This window comes from Scatophagus argus, chromosome 20, assembly GCF_020382885.2.
Source record: "Scatophagus argus isolate fScaArg1 chromosome 20, fScaArg1.pri, whole genome shotgun sequence".
NCBI classification, from domain to species: Eukaryota; Metazoa; Chordata; class Actinopteri; family Scatophagidae; genus Scatophagus; species Scatophagus argus.
This window is the reverse complement of record NC_058512.1, coordinates 10,026,531-10,046,548: the sequence shown is the minus strand read 5'-3', so window position 1 is coordinate 10,046,548 and position 20,018 is coordinate 10,026,531. Positions and strand designations below refer to the sequence as shown.

At 40.5% G+C, this 20,018-nt stretch overlaps 3 protein-coding genes across 3 annotated transcripts; 1 reads left to right on the top strand and 2 right to left on the bottom strand.

Moving 5' to 3' along the window:
• Positions 1-476: 476 nt before the first annotated feature.
• On the top strand, positions 477-6,878 carry ggcx (gamma-glutamyl carboxylase). Its single transcript, XM_046375364.1, has 15 exons — positions 477-692; positions 930-1,130; positions 1,225-1,383; positions 2,207-2,372; positions 2,735-2,813; positions 2,923-3,029; positions 3,131-3,294; positions 3,390-3,691; positions 4,052-4,183; positions 4,506-4,657; positions 4,752-4,921; positions 5,054-5,184; positions 5,266-5,413; positions 5,576-5,771; positions 5,862-6,878. The coding sequence occupies exons 1-15, from the start codon at positions 668-670 to the stop codon at positions 6,019-6,021; spliced, it is 2,292 nt and encodes a 763-aa protein (XP_046231320.1). The 5' UTR covers positions 477-667; the 3' UTR covers positions 6,022-6,878.
• A 1,130-nt stretch (positions 6,879-8,008) lies between these two features.
• Positions 8,009-12,787, bottom strand: snx24 (sorting nexin 24). Its single transcript, XM_046375365.1, has 7 exons — positions 12,580-12,787; positions 11,077-11,160; positions 10,150-10,254; positions 9,788-9,882; positions 9,627-9,656; positions 9,322-9,386; positions 8,009-9,159 (listed from the first exon to the last, which is right to left on the bottom strand). The coding sequence occupies exons 1-7, from the start codon at positions 12,646-12,648 to the stop codon at positions 9,089-9,091; spliced, it is 519 nt and encodes a 172-aa protein (XP_046231321.1). The 5' UTR covers positions 12,649-12,787; the 3' UTR covers positions 8,009-9,088.
• Positions 12,788-13,414: 627 nt separating this feature from the next.
• Positions 13,415-18,400, bottom strand: loxa (lysyl oxidase a). The gene is made up of 7 exons (XM_046375938.1): positions 17,501-18,400; positions 17,179-17,287; positions 16,584-16,721; positions 15,200-15,356; positions 14,337-14,432; positions 14,068-14,183; positions 13,415-13,968 (listed from the first exon to the last, which is right to left on the bottom strand). Exons 1-7 carry the CDS (start codon positions 18,147-18,149, stop codon positions 13,962-13,964), a joined length of 1,272 nt encoding a protein of 423 aa, XP_046231894.1. The 5' UTR covers positions 18,150-18,400; the 3' UTR covers positions 13,415-13,961.
• Between the last annotated feature and the right edge of the window lie 1,618 nt (positions 18,401-20,018).

Sequence of the window (20,018 nt, the reverse complement as noted above, 5' to 3'; positions counted from 1 at the left end):
GACATAAAAAGTGACATTTTTTTCGGTTTAGATGTTTATTTTTGTTCTTTACAGAGGAAAGTGAGATTTAAAGGGATGATAAATGTGGCATGGAATATGTAATTTACCCGCACAGACTTTTTTGCCAAATCCAATATAAATTATGTAGAAATACACATAGGACCAAACGGTTCACCTTTTGCATATCATAGTTGTTTGTATTTGTGTTATCTTATTTGTTTTGTTTATTTTTTTCATTACTGCTATTTGTATTATTTCATATATTTTTGGTGCACTTGCTTTTGTTGAAATGGTCGTGTAAGGAAAAATATTTTAAACATCCTTTAAGACAAAGAGCACCAGAGACTTTCGGCGTTTACCTGGACCTATGGCAGGAAGTGACGCATGAGGAGTTTCCCTTAGTGGGCGTGGTCATTCGCAGAAGCAGCCAATAATCGACGAGTTGCTCTTTCACAACATTCCAATCCCTCCCAAACCATCCTCCTCCTCTCCCTACCCTGACTAGCCTGTGTGTGTATGTGTGTGTGGACAGTGACACGTAACTTTGTCCGTTTCGTTGACGTGACCAGGCAGGACACCTCCACCTGGGACAGGGAGAGCAGAGAGAGGACTTTTCTGACCCCCTGTTGCCGACCAAGATCCGTTTTATTCTGAACATTTTGGCAGCATGGAAGCGAGAGACGCGACTGCAGGTGAGGTTGTGGTTAGCAGTGACAGTCTGTTGGTATGTTAACTTAAAACAGCATTTAGAGGACACGGTGTTATCTAAACCATTGCTGTGTTATTAGGAAGTGAATGTTTTGTAAATCAGGCACGGATTTCCATGCTTTATAAATAAAATACAAGTTCGTAAAATAGTGTTCGTGTTTTGCTCTCGCTCGTAAATAATACTACACCGTGGTACTTTCATGGTCCTGTTCGATCTCCAGGTGCTCTTGTGGGCAGTGATGGAGAGGAACAAACGGCAAAGAAGGATGCGACTCCTAAGAATGATAAACCACAAATCAAAAGCAAGATGGAGACGATCTTTGGGTTCAGGAAAGAGGACCTGTCCTCCTGGCGTAACCTGGTGGCCCTCTTGAATCGTCCCACTGACCCTGCGTCGCTGGGCATCTTTCGCTGCTTGTTTGGTAAGTTAAGCCGCCATTTGCTCAGACTGTGTACTTCGATTAAGTGATTCTGCAGCAAATCCGTGTGCCGCCTCATCATGTGTCTTCCGTGCAGGTTTGCTGATGGCTATCGATGTCACACAGGAACGTGGCCTCAGTCACCTGGACTATAAGTACCTGGATGGTGCCCCTGTGTGCCGCTTTCCGCTCTTCAATTTTCTAAAGCCACTGCCACTGGATTGGATGTACCTGGTGTATGTGGTGATGTTTCTCGGTGGGTCACGTTCCCCTTTTTAATGTTAGAGACTTATGTTCAGAAGGTGACAGGTTTAAAGGCTCTTAAGGAAAGCCCCCAGCCCGCCCCCCTTCTTTTTGAGTCTTACCGGATGCAAAGATTTTATAGGAGACTGTCACTGTGGGGTGCTGTCTATGGTTAAGGTTAAAGCACATACACCAGACCTGCAACTCCTCACTTATATTGTTGCCACAAGCCAACTAACTCATGCAAGGTTTTGAGTCTTGCAAAATTTCAGACAACTAATGCAAGTAGAGCATTCACTGTAGCTTGTGCAAGAATGCAAACAGAAAAGCAGAACACAATGAGAATAAGTAAATAAATACTGATAAAGAAATCATTAGGGCTACAAACCGAGTAGTATAGAAGCCTGGGTACAAATCCACGTTCTACTCTGATTCTCAGCATCACCAGTGTTAGTTAACATGTTTCGTTTCTCCTGAAAATTCACCCTGATTTCATACCAGATAGAAACTTCAAATATAACTATTAGAATATTGTAGCTACAATAATATTGTTTGTATGTGCTACATTTGTACAGATTTGTCTTTTCAACTAAAACTACAACACATTCAATAAGGCAATAATCTCAATTATTATAAGGCATGTAATTTTACATGTTACAGTGTAAATTATTCTCACCAATCTTCTAAGAAACAGAATGCTGAAGCAGAAGAGGCTTCCTGACTGGTCCCTTGTCAAACTCCAAGCTATACTTCCCATAAAGCAATACTGTAACATTATACCCATCATTGTTATTAATATTATTATTACTTACCGAAGTTGTGTTTTCTCTTCGAAGGGGCCTTGGGCATCATGCTTGGCTGTTTCTACCGCCTCTCCTGCCTCATGTTCATCTCCACGTACTGGTACATCTTCTTTCTGGACAAAACGGCTTGGAACAATCACTCGTACCTCTATGGCCTCATCGGATTTCAGTTCATACTCATGGATGGCAACAGATACTGGTGAGAGGAAGTTTACAGCTCTGTTTGTGAGCTCAGCAGAAGAAGACCATTAAGCATGTGACATACATGGGCCAACTGGGCACAAAACATAACATGGGGAGTATCTGAGTGTTGGAAAAGACAGCAGAATCAGCCTGGATATAGTAGCCATATACAGACATATGAACCCATGCCCTTACTTATCCCAACAGCTCAGTCAGTTTACACATAGCAGTCACATATACACACTTATTCACGTGTATACTCACCATACACGCTCCTGCTTATACAGCGTGCTTCTATGTGCACCACATCTATGTTTTTATATGGCCACATACATCTAAACCAGATAACAGAGATTCTAAGCAAGTGTCTTTCTGTAGGTCAATCGATGGATTGCGGCGGCCTTCTATAAGAAACGCTCATGTGCCTCTGTGGAATTACACTGTGTTGAGGACACAGGTTTGTGACATTTAACAGCTAACGTTGTATATTTCCCAACTTGGTTTATTTGTGAACATGAATTGGTTGCAGGTGATCTGATAATGTCATTTTATTTTGCTCGTTCTAGATATTTATTGTATACTTCATCGCTGGAATCAAAAAGCTGGATGCTGATTGGGTGGAGGGATACTCAATGTCATACTTGGCCCACCATTGGCTATTTGATCCTTTCAAGTAGGTTTTGTCCAGCTGCTTAGTTCAAAGATGTTTTAGCCTTGAATCACAGACAGCTGTAAGTTGGTACTCCCACTCTGATCTTACTCATTATTTTTCAGAGCGATCCTTCCTGTGGAGTTAGTAAGCCTGCTGGTGGTGCATGGAGGCGGTCTTGTTCTGGATCTGACTGCTGGTTACCTGCTGTTTTTTGATGTCACACGACCATATGGATTTTTCTTTGTCTCCTACTTCCACTGTATGAACTCTCAGCTCTTCAGCATTGGTAAGTGTGTTGTCTTGTTTCCTTGAAAACACTTTATTTTAATGCTGCCGTATCACTTGTACCTTCATCTTATCAGGAATATTAATCCTCCACAGGGATGTTTCCCTACACGATGCTGGCCACCAGTCTTCTGTTCTTCTACCCTGACTGGCCAAGAAGATTTTTTGCACGTTTCCCAGAATTCCTCAGGGTTGTCCTGCCACTCACCTCAGTGGACCCTCAGCCCAGTACCTCCTGTGTTTACAGTGAGGTCTCTAGCACCAGCACCGAACGCCAGGAGACCCCGCCTATCACCAGAGCTCCCAAACTGAGACTTAAGCACAAGCTGGGAGCCATTTTTACAATTCTCTACATAATTGAACAGTTCTTCATGCCTTACTCCCACTTCATCACACAGGTACATCTCTCAACTAAATTGTTGCATAATGTTATTCTGTTTATTAAGTTGAAAGTTAAGTTAGCTTTGATGTCAGCAAAAGCCTTTGAGTCACCAATCAATCAGGGTCAGTCATTAATCGACAGCAAACAACAGCCCAGACTTTTGTCAAAAGCTCTGAAGAAGTAGATACTCATCATCATCATCATCATCAGCCTCTAATATGAACATTTGTCTTCTTCTTCATGAATTCAAAGTCTTCATTCACATAGAGATTGAATTTAAAAAAAAAAAAGAAAAAACAGGTGGAAATGTTACGTTTTTCTTTACACTGTGATTTTTATTAGCGTGAAGTCGTCCTCATATTTAGCTCTCATGCAGGGTTACAACAATTGGACTAATGGCTTGTACGGCTACTCGTGGGACATGATGGTTCACTCCCGCAGCCATCAGCATGTAAAGATCACCTACAAAGATGGGAAAACTGGAGAAATTGGATATCTGAACCCAGGGGTGAGTTACAAAGAATACAGTATGTGAGATCTATTTATTGACTTTATCTTAATGGTATATCAGTGTAGCACAATGGCAATCATTGTGTAGAGTATTTCTGCAGAGATTTAGTTTTTTAAGTTGAACTGTTAAGGTTTGTCTGAGGAAAAGGAAAAATTGACATCAAAAATAGTAAATATTGACAGAAAAATTTTAAATGATCTCATTTTTGCCTTTTACTTGTCATTGTTATAGTTGTTCATTCCACTTTCTGACTTTACATTTGAGATTGTGATATTCTCTTTATTTCTACAAATGTAATTACACTGTCTGTGTATGAAAGGTGTTCGCACAAAGCCGCCGCTGGAAAGACCATGGAGACATGCTGAAACAGTACGCCACGTGCCTCAGTCAGTTCCTGCCTCGTTATAACATCTCTGATCCTGAAATCTACTTTGACATCTGGGTGTCCATCAATGAACGCTTCCAGCAAAGGTATGTGATGTTATAAATAAATAAATACAGTCACTCTCAGCATAAACACGGTGAGAGTGAGCATTTTTAAATTCGCTCTGGACTTTTCTCTAAGGATCTTTGATCCCCGTGTGGACATTGTGAAAGCTGTTTGGTCACCTTTCCGGCCCAACTCTTGGCTGATGCCTCTGCTGGTGGACCTCTCACCTTGGAGGACCAAGTTCCAGGAGATTGAGGGCACTTTGGACAATCAGACCGAGATCGTCTTTATCGCTGATTTCCCAGGTTACAGGCTTCTCCATGTTCTGTCTTTGGTTTAGATAGAAAAGTATAGCTCTGTCTACAGTTTGTTGTTTTGCTTAGTGTTACTGATTCTCAGGCTGGCTTTGTGCTAACTGACCAAATGTTACCTTTTAGGTCTCCACTTAGAAAATTTTGTTAGTGAAGATCTGGGCAACACCAGCATCCATGTACTGCAGGGCAAAGTGAACATTGAGGTGGTGGAGGAGAAAAAGAACTACACTCTTCAACCTGGTGAGCAGATCAAGGTACGTGAACATGCTATCACTATGATTATACAGTTTGACCCGCGCACGCTTAAGCATTTACCGTAATGTGCACGTGTGTAGGTGCCTGCTGGGGCTTACCATAAGGTGTACACAGTGTCTGAGGACCCGTCTTGCTACATGTACATCTACGTCAACACCACAGAAGCGGCACTACAGGAGAACTTCACCAAGCTGTTCGAACTCCAGGAGCGTGTTCGCAACGGGACAGGTGAAAACGTGTTCTCATAAGGCAGTTAACAACAGGAAGGGTACCACTCACTGTGGGGATATTGTTTTATAGAACAGTTTTCATCCAAATGCAAAAAAGTCCTGTTTGCTCAAGAGCTCAAAAACATTCATCAGATGCTGACAGGACAGTCTAATCCCGCAGAAACTGAGCCGCTTCCTCCTGAGCTGCAGCCTCTTATTGCTGCAGAGGATGCAGAGGTCAACGCCACGGACCCCATTGTGCAGCTGTTCCTGAAGAGGCAGCGCCGCATGAAGGAGGTGAAGAAACGCAGGGAGGCCGGTGTGCTGGAGCGACTGGAACGCTTTGCAGTGAAAAAGTACTATACAATACGGAGAGGGTGAGTGTTGTCCTCTAACAGCTCGGTATTTTGCCAGGTAGGTTGAATTTACGCTAAAAACGTGAAATTAAATGATGTTATCTCCTTCAGATTCTTGATGGCAGCCATTGCTATGAGAAACCTTGCGGTGGGTCTTCCGCCTCTCGAACAGCTGACAAGAGAAGTTGCCTTCGCCAATATGAAAGCACCCCAGGCAGATGGCAGCCAGGACGAAAGGCTGAAAGATGAAGTTGGTCATGGAGAACTTTAAAGCTGCTGTTGGGACCAAAGATACTCTGGTTGACTGCCTGCAGGTGCTGGATCACACACGCCTAACTGATGTGTGTGTGTGTGTGTGTGTGTGACGATACTACTTGACTTTTACTGCGGCATTGCTGCCAAGAAATCAACGGATTTTTAACTTTGCACGCTTCTGAAATAATGTGCATTTCAGATTAAGGTTAGTATTTTGCGATGATTCTGAATATGAATTCACACAGAGGACATGTTTCTGTTACAGCACACAAGAATACCCCATGTTAACAGACAGGCACTGCTTGGCTGTGCAAGATTACCCAACTAAAAATAACCTGATCAAAGCTGAAGTCCTGACCAAAAAGAAATATCAAGACAGTTAATGAAAAATGCTCTACGATAGATGGAGTCTACATTGATCTGCTATGAGATCACGCTAAACTATTACACTTAAATTTGTTTTTTTGTTTTGGATGAAAATGCCCAAGGAACAAGGATGTTACTGAACGGTTTTAATTTTCCAGGGACAGATTTCAGCAAACATACTGACATGAACAGGATCAAGATGATTCCTCCTCCTGTTGGTAATTAATTCTAATGTCAGTGGTTTTAACTGAATCATTTTCACAGGTTCAGTAGGATACGTGGAGGTTTACTCTTGTTTTCCGGGAATATACTTCTCTGAACTTTTATGCTAACCCTATAATGTGAGAAAAAGTGACTGACAGAAATGCAAAAAAAACAAAACAAACAAAAAAAACTGTTACCTTGTCAGTTGACAGCCTTTTCTATTCACTTTTCTAATAAAGAACTTTTGGTGTCAATAAATTTCCTGTTATCTGAATTAAAAAATCAATCAGTGTGACAAATGAACTTTGTGGAAATAATTAATTTTATTGGTGTCAGTATTTTACATATCGCCCATCTTAAAGTGCTACAGTAGAATTCCAGTGTTCACTGTAGGCTGACATTATGGCACATAAATGACACGTTTCACATAGTCAGAGCACACACAGTACAATGTTACACGGTATAAATACGTATAAATCTACACGGATGTCTATGAAATGATTTACTTTGTTAAAACATAAAAATATGATTGGTTTAGTTCAAGTTAATTACTCAGGAATCGGTTCATTCAGTATAAATGTGCAGTTGTCACTGTGCTGTAGTGGTGGTCCAGTCACAAATGGAGTGTTAATTCATCAGTTACTGCCCAGGAAGTAACAAGCGAAATTATTAGTAAATATTTATAATGTAATATTTATTAAATATTATTTAGTTTCACAAAAGCTACAGGTCATTTCATTGGTTCACATACATCCGTTTGCAGGGATCCACGTAAAGACAAGTCGTGTTTTCTGCGATTTTGCACAGTTTTACTGGTTGTAGGTCTTTTAAATCATCATCTCTCTGTCTAAAAATACTCTGCAAAACAAAACACACATTGCATCCCTTTATATGATGGCTCTATGCCTCTAATCACCACAAGTGAAAAACTGGCCTTCTATATTACGTGTAAATTCAACATTATATGTAACATGATTGATATTAGTTTTAGATACTGGCCTAGTAAGTGTTATGAGAAGCCTTTTTTCCTACTGGTATATGCAAATCAAGCGTGATTCTTGCACAATAAGACAATTAGAGGGATTTCTGCTCTGATTTGATGACAATGACAAACTGGAGCTATTTTCAAATGTGGGGCTGTTCTTTGTCCTCTAATTAGGTGAGAGGCCATGCAAGTCGTGTGGGACAGCAACAAAAAAGGTTAAACCTTGTGATTTGTTCAAACAGGCCCTTTGGCCAGCTTTGTTATCAGCCCTCATATTTCATGACTACATCTTTCCTTACACATGGCAAGAGCTTTAGAGGGAGGAGAAGATGCAAATTAAAGGGGGACACCACCAATTTTACACATCAAAGTCTGTTTACAGGTTTTGGAGAGTATTTCTGCATATGTGCAAAAGTTGTGTAAATCTTTTTGTGGCTCCAGAAGGAGCTGTACGAAATCTGATTTTAAAAAAAGGTGAAAGAAAAGGGAGAGTGGAGTTAGAAAGAAGTGAAATGATGTAGAAAACTCCTACTCTCAGCCTGAAGCTTGCAACTTGAGGCCCACCTAAATCTATGACTATGGTCCAATTGCACTGTGGGTAAATGTAGGTGCCAGGTTAAAGGAAGGATGTGTGAAATTGGTAAACTTGCTAAATCGGTGGAGTGCTCTTTTAATTGCACTGCTCGGTCGTGCCACATATTTCTGTCAGCCACAATACATTTCAAATAAGTTTTGTGCCCCAAACCTCAAGCTCATCATCTGACCAGACTGGGCTGCTAATGCGGCAGCTCTTCACAAGCGTGTGTGTAAAACCCACCGTCGTCCTACACATCTGAAGCTCAGTGAAAGTCCACATCACTGCCCCAGGCTTGTGAAAAAGCTCTAATCATTTCCACGCTAACATGTGGCACATGGATGTCAATCCCACCAGAATGCAGCCTCGAAATTCTTCTACACAGCTCTCCCTCAGACGGCTCGATTTGGCAGCGCAGAACAAATTCAAAACCCACAGTACTGGTCCTACAAAGGCAGGGGCACCTCCCTGTTTACAGGCCATGATCCAGCCCTGCACTTTGTCACTACAGGCCCCTTTCTGTGTGTGACAAATCCAGTATGCTTATTTCACTTATTAATGTCTTAAGAAAAAAGTAAATTATACGCTTATTTATTACAATCTATTAATCTCTATATCTAATCTCTACATTAACCTGCCAGAATGTTTCACATATCATTGCAATTTATTGCTGTCAAGCTGGATTCAAAGGGTTGAAATCCATAGAAATGTGGGTCAGTATTGTTTATTTTAAGAACAACCCGCTTGCTGGCGTAAAGTTAATGGATGTCTTAAAATGTAGTGCCAGTGATTTATTGAGAGATTAGGCATCATTGTTTTGTTTGTTTTATGCTTTGGAAATTGTAAATGAGGCTCAGTGTAACATGTTATGTTCTTCTTGATGCACACCTAAAATGGTGTGAAATAAGGAGCATCTGTTTGTAGTGACATGCTCTCGGCTTTGGCTCTGCAGATCTACCTTGGCTGAAGATCTGGGTAGAAAACTCCATGTATCACACCTTCAATCACAACATTTGAAAATGTGTCTGAAATCAAGAAACCAAAATTTTACATTAGTATGAAGTTCATGCCCACCTTTTTATATTAATTTACCATAAATGATTCATCTTTTCAACTGTGTTATCAGAGCGATGAAGTTGCGTTAGATGGGGATATTATTATATTATGCATAAGTAGCCTGGACTCACCGTGTGCAGATGGCAGCAGGTACGGGTCCCTCAGAAACAGCAAGACTGGCTGGTGTGAAAGTTTACTGAGAAGAGGCCAAAAAGGAGAAGTCAGAGGGATTGTGGGTGGCTACATGCTGCATATAAATTAACAGGATGAAGAAATGTAGGTGGTGTCACTGACATGCCGGGTGAAGTTCAAGTGCAGTGCAAACAGTGATGCAAGTTTTAATTGGTTCAAAGCGGTGCAAAGCAAAGAAACAGAAGCTGCTGGTTCATCCAATTTTTTAAAAAATATTGAATGAAACAGAAAAAAAACGACTCACCTCGATTCCTCTGATTCTGTATCGAATGACCTTGGAGAGGAAAAATAGAAGTTAAGCCACATAGATTTCCAGCAGCCTGGGAACAAACTCGCCCGCAGAGTTTAAAAAAAATGCCACAAACTGCTCTTTTATTTCATAGAAAACCTGCATTTTTAACTCACCCACAGCTTTCTGTTTTTGGCACTGAAGGAAAATGGCGGATATTCAGGAAATCCAGGAATATCTTTGGAAGGACCCCATTTTCCATAATTATAGTCTGGCAAAACAAACAAAACAAAAGGCAAATTACAACGTGCACATGAAGCATTTGGTACACAACTAAAGTGACCTGCGTGACCGTTCTCTGGTGAACAGTTTGAATGTGTTTAGTCTCCCGTACATCTGCACTGCAGTTTGTGTGTTAACTTTGGGTACGACAAAATCTGTATTAGGTAAAAACAGACAGGAAAGTGACTTCATATAAATAAAGAAGTATTTTGTTTCTTTATCTTAAGCAACGTGGAGTGAAGATGTGTCAGAGTACCTGCAGGTAGAGCTCCAGGCCCTGCCTCCTTTGCTCCAGGACTTTGGGAACCCAGTTCCTAACATGTTTTGATGGGATCTCAGGTGGTTTAATGCACTTCTTTAGCTGAAAGAATTTAAACACACTATGAAAAAAAACATTGACGCTGTATTTAGGCACAGCAGTGCTTTGATTTAAACACTAACACATCTCACTGTAGCATGTTAGCATGCTAAGTTTTGCTAATTGGCAATAAACACAAACTTGAGCTGAGGCTTAAGGAGTGTCTTTAATTTTGTCATTAACTTTAATTTAACTATTTATTTGTCAAGATGTCACTATTAAATAATGTGTTATCCAACCGTGTAGTGTTTTCTTTTCACATGAAAATGGAAAAATCTGACCTGCTGGTGGTGGTAGAGGAACAATCAGGGATCACCAAAGTCATCATGTTCCACTTTTTAACTTTTGTTCCCCCCATGTTTTGTGAAGCAAATTGTATTCCATCTTTTTGTATGAAATGTGCTACATGAATAAAGTTTGGTTTTTCTTATTTATACAATTTTCCCTGCAATCAATGGTTAGTATTATCAGTTAATGTATGTATTGTTTCCTGAATAGCCAATCATTTGTTCACTCTCTAAGCTCTCAGACAAAGTGTCATCTCTTTTGACAGAAAAAGACAAAAAGCCCAAATGCATTCAGTTAATAAAGATGAGAGGAAAATCTCACAGTGAAGAAGCTGATGCCTAAAGGTGTTCGGCATTTAAGAAATTACTTAAAGTGATAATTGATTAATTTACAGAGGTCTGTCTAACTGAACTAACTATGAAGCTAAGATTTTCTCTTATCAAAGGTAAAGGACACCAATTCTGAAGACATGACAAACATGGACTTTGTTCACGCACTGTGTTCACGAACATGAAATAAATAATCATAAACTCTCACCATTTTATGCAACGTGTGGAATTCACTGTAGCGTTTCTCAACAGTATGTTGTCTGCCATTCATCAGCACTTCAATTTTGAAGACCTTGAAGAAAGGACAAAGTTAGCACGACTTTGCTGTTGGGAGTAAGCTGAGAGAATCGTGTCAGTGACGTTTCTGTCAGCTAGTCAACCAACAAGAAGCATCTGACTGCTGAAAAAGATTTTAATCTGTCAGAGTTGCTGTTAACATCCCTGAACAGACTTCCCCTCACTCGACTGGATTCTTCCGTAAAAGCTGCAGACACAGCTGTTCTTGCCTGCATTATGAAAAAGAGGAAATCCATTCTGACAGGACGTCAGTGCTGTTCATGTAATTTTGGACGGACAGCATAAACACATACTGCATTTCCCAAAACAGAGAGCCAACAAGTAAGAATTATTAACAAATCTTGCAACAGCTCAGGGAGTCCGGCTATGACGTGACTAAACCACATGAAATCAGTTTCTTTGTCAGAGTCATTACAAAAAAAAAAATTCCACCGTCACTTCAAATGGACAGTTAAACATTTTGGGAAATTGGGTTAATTGTGTTGTTGCCATGAGGTAGATGAGAGAATTAATGCAACTTAGCAACCTCCCAGCAGTCCGATATCAGGAGCAGGTTTTCTAAGCTCAGTAAAAAGACTGAAAACAAGGGGAAACTCTGACTGACTGTCACAAAATGACTCAAAAGAAAATAAGCACATTTTTCAAAATGCCAAATTATTCTTCTAAATTTGGCGTGAAGAGCACACAGGGATTGGGTCGGTATCAGCATACACTCTGAGTGAAGGTACTGGAGTTTGGACTAAATTATGAAAGCCTGCCTTAAAATCTGGAAGTATGAAGTTTGATATAAATATGGGTTTAGGTTTAGGCCTAACTAAAAAGCTACTGAGTGCATTATGGGAAATGTAGGACCCAACCTTTTCGGATCTCTACCGACAGTGTGAAATAAAAGCCAAATATACCACTTTAAAGAGGGATTTACGGGGTAACACATGACTCTAAAAGTCTAATTAGCAGTTAATATGAGGTTCCCGTAAATGATGAACGATGTCATTTATTCAAATGTTTATTTATGTCAGACAGCTGCGGGGATCCTCTGACCTACAGGACTACGTGGGTTGATTCATATGTTCAGTGGCTCTAATCAAATACGCATTCAAGTCAATACGATAAAATCCAGAGTTAAGGAGTTTGTATTTACTCTTTAGATTCACTGATCAACCGATTTAAAACGCAGGAATTTAGAGAGTGTATAAAACAAGGCGAGTTCAGCGCTGATTTGAATCATCTGAACACACGACCAAACACGTATAAAAACTTATATTAACGTTTAACATTTACGCTGCCGGACTTTAAACGGCAGGGCAGTTTCCTATTTCAAGGGTACATAAATAACATCGTAGTTAAAATGAAAAACGATGACAGCAGCAGAGCAGACGACAGACACAAACAGGGTTATGATTGAGCAGCTTACCGTGTATCCTTTCTCCATCGAGTTGTTTTCTGACCGAAACGACGGAATCGACACTCTGACCGGATGCATTTTGATCTAGAAACACAGAGTTCTGTGGGTAATATTTGATCTTATGGCACACACACTCATTCACTCACACACTCATCCACACGGCGCTGGTGGTTTACTCCAGCTTGTCTGGCAGCCTGATAAAAATCACAGGATTCAAACAACATGAATACAGTCTCAGTGCTGCCCCCTGGTGGAGCGGAGAATACTGCAAGTGGCCACTTTGGAATTTTATGGTTACAAAACACAAAGTTGTGCTCCGAATTGTTGTCCGATAATTATGCAAATTATCATATAAATAAATTATGCAAATACACAACTTGATATTTATTTAAATACTTGTTTAAAACTCCACTATAGGCTGGAGCCTATCCCAGCTGACTACGGGCCATACTCAACATTTTAGATGTAACCAATGAGTGGTGTTCATACCTGGTACCTAGAAATGTTACCACATATGTGCTGGATGTGGAAGTTTCTGCTGCCCACAGGTGATCAAAACTCAGTTAATTTAATTAAGCAAGCTCAACATTTTTACCAAATTTAATCAGTGAGCTCCTGTTGGCTGAAGCAGCAGGTTCCAGTTTCTCAACGTGAGCATTTACTTACGGCCATATGCAGATTTCCTCTTCTTGGACTCTGGGAACGTGTGTGTGTGTGCTTTTTTCACTATTTTCTGACATTTTATTTACTATTTATCAAAATTTGTTTGTGATTCAGTGTGTGTATGTGGAGATGACAATAGGACAGAACACAGTAAGAAGAAAAGGCAAGACAGAAGTGAGGTCACTTAAAAAGTGATACATTATCACAGAGTTTTATTAAAGCTTTAGTAAAGAGTTTCTTCTTTTGTTTATAAATATATAACAAATACATTTTCCTTTAAAGAGCTGGTTCATTTTAAAATTTTGATATAACTGATATTGACTTAACAATGAGGAAAAGCTTTTTTATGTTTGTATTTTGCTATTCGAGCTTAGGAATTTCATGGATTTTATTTTTTAACAATTAACAACAACAAAAAGTAAAATACAAGCATACGCTAACATAGAAGTAAGAAACGAAAAATATCTCACGAGAGGAGAAGAGATATGAATATATTTATCAGTAAGGAGAAAATAAACTGCTTTCCCACTAAGCAAAGAAGAATTGAACATTATCTGGCGCTATGTTGTCAGATTGATACTACTTTTTCCAAAAAAAAGGGATTATTTTAAATTATAAACAATTTAAAACTATTTTAGATTTATTTCTTCATGTTTTAAAAGCTTTCGTATGCAGTCCTCTTCATTGTCATTTTCAGAACATGCTGCGAATGAACATGCTGTCATTTCTTAATACCTGAAAAACAGGAAAGAAAAGAACAAAAACACCAAAACGATTAACGAGAGACGCGAGGAATATCAAAGAAACGTTTGTCACATGAGGCATGATACTTACGTCGACATGTGACAACCTGACACGTAGGCGTAGTTGCCAGTGTAGCGAACATCACAGCGCACAATGTTGTTGCTGAAGTCACTCTCTGGGACCTGATACTGTGGATTTACACTGACCTGATGAGGACAACAAAACATACACATGAAAAAAATGAAACAATTCAACAGCAAAGACTCTACCAAAGTGTTCAAGAATGCAGTGTGCTTCTACACAACTCGTTTAAAGGGGTTTAGTGTCTCAGGAGGCCTCATCTGGTATTTCTAACGAACCTTGAGGATATAGTTTCCAGGTTTCACATCTGTGATGTCAATCCACTGGCAGTCAATGTCTGCATTGTAGGTATCATAACATCCCGGACTCAGGCCCTGCACGTTGGACAGCATCCATATAAAACATTATATAAACAAAAAAACCTTCTTATTAAGGCTCTTTTATATTTATAAACTGTAAATTTAACAAAGACATCAATGCTTTATTAGATTATCATGTAATTAAAATAAGAACAATTATAACTCTTAACTCTTGTGCACCCAAGTGAAACAAAATCATTTGCGGTTTGAATGTGCAACACTGGATCACTGCAGCTTTCAGTTGCCTTTCTACCTAAACTTCTTGAGGTGGACTTTCATTTTGCAACAGTTTTAACGGCTCTTTTTCCACAGAGGATATTTTGACATGTCACGATAGGAAAGGCACAGGTGTAAATAATAAAATGAGTGACACTGAATTCCATTTAGCTGCTTCAGTTTCGTGGTCCTGGTATCCTTCCTGCTGTCTAACTGTCACGCCTTGAACAGAACAGAGCCTTTGTTAATGTTATTAGTAACAAAGCAAGTAGGCCCTAAGTGAAAAATGGTCTATTTTTCCACCTACTAGATGCTACAGCTTTTGGAGATGATTACTACTATAAAAGGCGACATGAATATGAACATGTAGTATGTGTTTTTATAGATTAGCATCTTGTCATTTTGGTCATTGTGGTCTCTTTCAAAACAAACACACTGATGTAAAAATGCTGCTTTCCTGCTGTACAAGAACCCCTGTCACATACAAATAGTCATGTGATCTGTGGTTAATATCAAACAGCTTTTTAAAGTTTTTTATATATCTCTTCAGCAGGTATCATTGAGACCTGGGTATGTGCGGTGCAGGCGAATCGCCTGTAGTAGCCATAGTCACAGGAAGTGTCCTCCAGGCAGAAACTGGCCTTGTGACCCTCGGCCACCGAATGGTGGGTGCTGGCGTCCAACAGCTCGTAATGGCTGAACTCATCCATGCTGTGGAAGTGCCTGTGGGTCAGCAGCAGCAGCAGCAGCAGCGTTCAACAACACGATTTCACTCCATTATCTTAAACACAGAGTTGGTTTAGTGGGACAGCAACAGTCTGGATTTTAACATAAGCTGACATTCAAAACAGTGAAAAAAAAAAATCTATACAGTCTGCATGTACAGTTTATGAGATTCTTGCCAAATATGCTCCATCTTGGGGGACTAGTACAGTGGACAGGTTGTTTCAATACATAACTATGGAGTGAGGTCGTTTCTGTAGAATCGGGGAAAACTGGGAACTTTTCCATCTGCTCAGTAAAGAAAAAAAAATAGCATTTTTTCCTTTTTTTTGGCACATTATCCCTTTCACACAAGCTCACTTTACAGCATCTGTCTTCACAGTTGTAAATTACCTAAATTCAAAGGTCAAATGGAGCTCTGTCATCTTTTGAGTGATCAAAGTGGGTTTTGCAATTTTCATGCTAAGATAGTAAAATAGAAAATTACATCTTTAAAAGCCTGTGGATATAACAACAAAACATGTTGAGATGTCAATCCTGATATCAAAATCTCTATAAAACAATAAAGCAGCTAACAAGAACTACACAACAGCCAAAAGTAAAACAACTGTGGTTCAACAGGGGGTGCCACAACTGCACACTGGAAAAGACAAATAGTGTAGGGACAGTAATATACCTCGGAAACAATTGATTGCTTACGTTTGATACGTTTTTTACGTTTGATAAACAAAACAACAACACGGATCTATCTTTTGAGTTGCAATGTCCAAAGAAATGTTGACATTCCCAAACACATGTGAATAAAACAATGATTTTTTTTGCTTTAAGCCTGACATGTCTCCAGACATATCTGTGGAGATTCTCAGTCATCCAGGTCATATTCACTCAAAGAGTTGAAGCGACGCGACTGGACTTGTGAAGGTTGTTCTGATCAGAACTGATGAAGCTGCTTGGGTTAGCAGTGAAACGTCTTCAAGTCAATCTTCACAAGTCCAGACGCCGTGCTTCAACTCTTTGAGTCTCCAGACATGTCTCTTCAAAACTTCCCACACCACTTTCAGAGCAGAGTAGCCCAGATATGTATTCATGCGTGACTCTCTGTGCAAATGACTCTAATTGGTGCCAGCATTTTGGCCAGAGAGAACAAATGATGCAGGGGAACAGCCACAAGTCAGAGAGACGCTTGTGATGGTGAGGTGGACAGCGCTGACATGACATTATACTCACTGGTGACAGCTGTGCCACTCCCAAGAGTAACGTGGCCTGTTGGGGAGGAAGTCAGCTGTCCCCTGGTTCTTGACTCTCTGAGGAAACCTCAGCAGCATGCGGGTGTCATAGTCTCGAATGCCGGACCTATAGGCTGAGCTGCAGGCACAAACCAAAGTAAAAAAAAAAAAAAAAAAAAAATCACAGATGGAGATAATTACATCACCGAGATTGTTTTTCCTGCTATATCCCCTCCTCTGAGGGGAGCACAGTTTCAGTGTCTGAGTGCCTATGTGTAAATGGTGGGTGGAAAATAGTTTGAAGGCATGTGGTTGTTTGGGTGAGTTTTCGATAATGTGTTTACCATTCAGGCTTTCTCTCCTCAGACAAACTATGATTAAACTTTACAGAAATCCACCATTCCACCCCTCTTCACCATCAGTGGCAGGACTCGGTTAATTTTACATCATGATTCCACTGGGCAGCCCTCACCCACAAACACTTTAGGTGGTTGCTATGGCTCAAAGCTCTCTGAATCACACCCAGGCTTGGCTGCAAACCCTTTTATTTTATTTTTTTTTTTACTTCATGTGGGTAAATTCTGACAGCAGTCTACCTTGACAAACAGTTTTCCTCAGCTGCACATCTCAGGTTGTACATTGGGACTCTCTGGGCATAAGCAGAGGCTTGAATGTAGTATGGGTCAGGTACGAGATCAGGGAGACCTAACACAACACAACAACATTATAACAGTGATAACAGCCAGGTATGTCAGCGCATAAATCAATCATCAACCAAGAGATGGCAAATACAAACAAGCAGGACTCACTAAATGATTAATTGGTCCACTGACAGCATTTTAGCATCCTAGGCACTAATACGTGAACCATATCCATCGTACTAATGACTTTAATATTGTTTAATGTCTCCACTCTCACCGTACTGATGATTCCTTGTGCCATATCCGGGTCTCGCCCTGGGCCTCGGTCTCTCGTAAACGTCATAATAATTGTAATATGGATTATCACCATCAATGGACTTGTATGGGTCGTAGGGATCATCACCGACCATCATGTCTTCTCTCCTGGGCAAAGGCGGACTGACGAAGGGTTTTTCGTGGGTCTCATTGGCTGGGCTGCTCCTCTGCGTCCCCGTGCGCTCTCCCGGGCGGTCATGGTGATGCTGGCGGTGCTCGTGCCCTCTCACGAGCCTTTGGAGCGGAGGAGGGAGGCCAACGGAGCTGCGCGGATTGGATGCTGGCCTGGGAGGCTGCTGCTGGGCCACCGGCGGGTTTGAGGTGTCTGTATGTCTCACGTCTGCATCACGGATGATGGTGACAGGTCGCGCCTGCACTTGTTCCTGAGGCGCGCCCCTTCGCCTCGGTGGTTGATACTCCGAGCCTTGGCTTAAAATGCTAAAAACCTTGCCGTTGTGCGACCACTGTAGCGTCTGCCGGAGAGCCGCTCTTTGGTTACTTCTTTGTTGTGTCCCCGGGTCCCTCTGAGACTGGGCAGCTTGCAGGATGAAAACAAAGAAATAGGCGCACGCATATGCGTAAAGTGGCGTGCCAAATATGCGTAATCCCATTATGAATTCAAAAGAGATTTTTTTTTTTTGTGACAAGATGAATATTTCAAATGAGCCGGGATTGTCGCTTGTCTTTATCTTAAATGTCCCTCATATCTGTTTGAAGGATATTCAATGAGCAGAGGACAAAATCTAAGTTTGAATGCATCCGTGTAAACTCATATCGCTCTGCTCCTGCAGCCTGCAGATGCGTCCAGTGAGACGATGATGATGATGAGGAGGAGGAGTTCAGTATTTGGAGTTTCTGAATCTGTTACACAAGTCTGGTTCTGCTGCTCATATAACCACTGGATGGATACGTGATGTCTGATCCTGCCCAGCCAAGTGTGTTTGATAACTGCTGAGTCTGGCTATTTCAAATATGGCTAATGTGTGTTCGCAATAAGCAAGAAAAGTTATTTTCTTCATCACAAACTGATGCATATTTTGAATCACGACAATTGTATCGAAAACAGATGCAAACATTCTTGTGAGATCCATCTTATATAGACATAGCATGTGGATAATAACCAGTTCCCTAGAAACTACTCTATATTGTCTTATTTTTTTTCTTTCTTTGCCAGATCAACAAAATTTCATGATAAATAGTTTTTTTCCCTGACTGTTGGATGAACTCCCAACCAAATTGCAAGACACTCTGCCAGAAGTCTTTACACTACACTTTCTCATAGGAGGATTTCAGAAACCTAAACATGACTCTTTGATGGCCCCGAGGAAACCATCTCCCACAAACCCCCCTCCACCCCAGCCGCGCCTCAGTCCTGTCTGTACTGGAGCTTTGCTGACAACATGAAAACCTCATCACATGCATCTCATAGTAATTTTCTATAAGGTCATAATTAAGCTATTCTGAGCCAAAAACCAAATTAGGCTGTGGTGATACTTGATATCAGCGTTACTGCATGCCTTGGCAGACTGATGACCCCCACGCTCCTCTCCTGATAAATCTAAGTCACTTGCTGCAACCCAGTCAAATCACTGCCCTGCTGTTAACAGCAGAGGTATAATGCATAGCTTGGAATATTTTAATCCAAGGCCTTCATTTTATTGTGTCCAGCAAACCAGGAAATTCTTTCTAGCATCTACATAATTGACCCCTGGGTAGCTGCTGTTAAACCACAGCAAATGGTCAGAAGGGTTTTACAGTGTTTCAGAGCACAGAGTTTTATGAGAGCTATTGGCTTAGAAACAAACAAAAAAAAGAATTATATGTGAAAAATGTATTGTTTCGCAATATATAGGCCTTTAACCAATTATGAGTAGTCCTTATAAAACCAAACAGAAAATAATATGCATTACAGGTTTTGGGTCTTGATTCAAAATGGAGCTAAAGAGAAAAGGAAAATTAGCTGAAGCACCAAAGGCTTCTTCTGTTGTGCAATAATATGTGACAGATGCAGAATAGTGGATGCAAGACAAAAATGAAATAACCGTCCCCCTTATGATTTAGTAACAGATCAATAACAGTGTCCCATATCCTCACACTAGGGGGCAGATGACTGCAATTAATACTGCACGTCATTTTCTTACCCTTGGGAGACGTTTAGGAAGTGGGAGATTATGGTCTTGTCTTAGAATAAGTTGACAAACTCTACATTCTAATCTTATTTCTCCAGATTTTGGGGGTTTCTGGTGTCTGAGAATGAAGTAGTGTCTAGCATCACACTTACTCAAAAAGTAGTCACTGGTGGCACCTGCGGAGACACTGGACGGAGTCAAGTGGCTCTGGCATTGATTAGAAACTTGTGAAAAATTATGAAATGTAGAGTAATTTGTTGTTGTTTTTTAAGTAGGCATAAACCTTTATTTATCCAGAGTAGTGGGTAAGTAAGTAGTAAGTTGAGAGCAAAGCTTTCTTTTTTTTTTTTT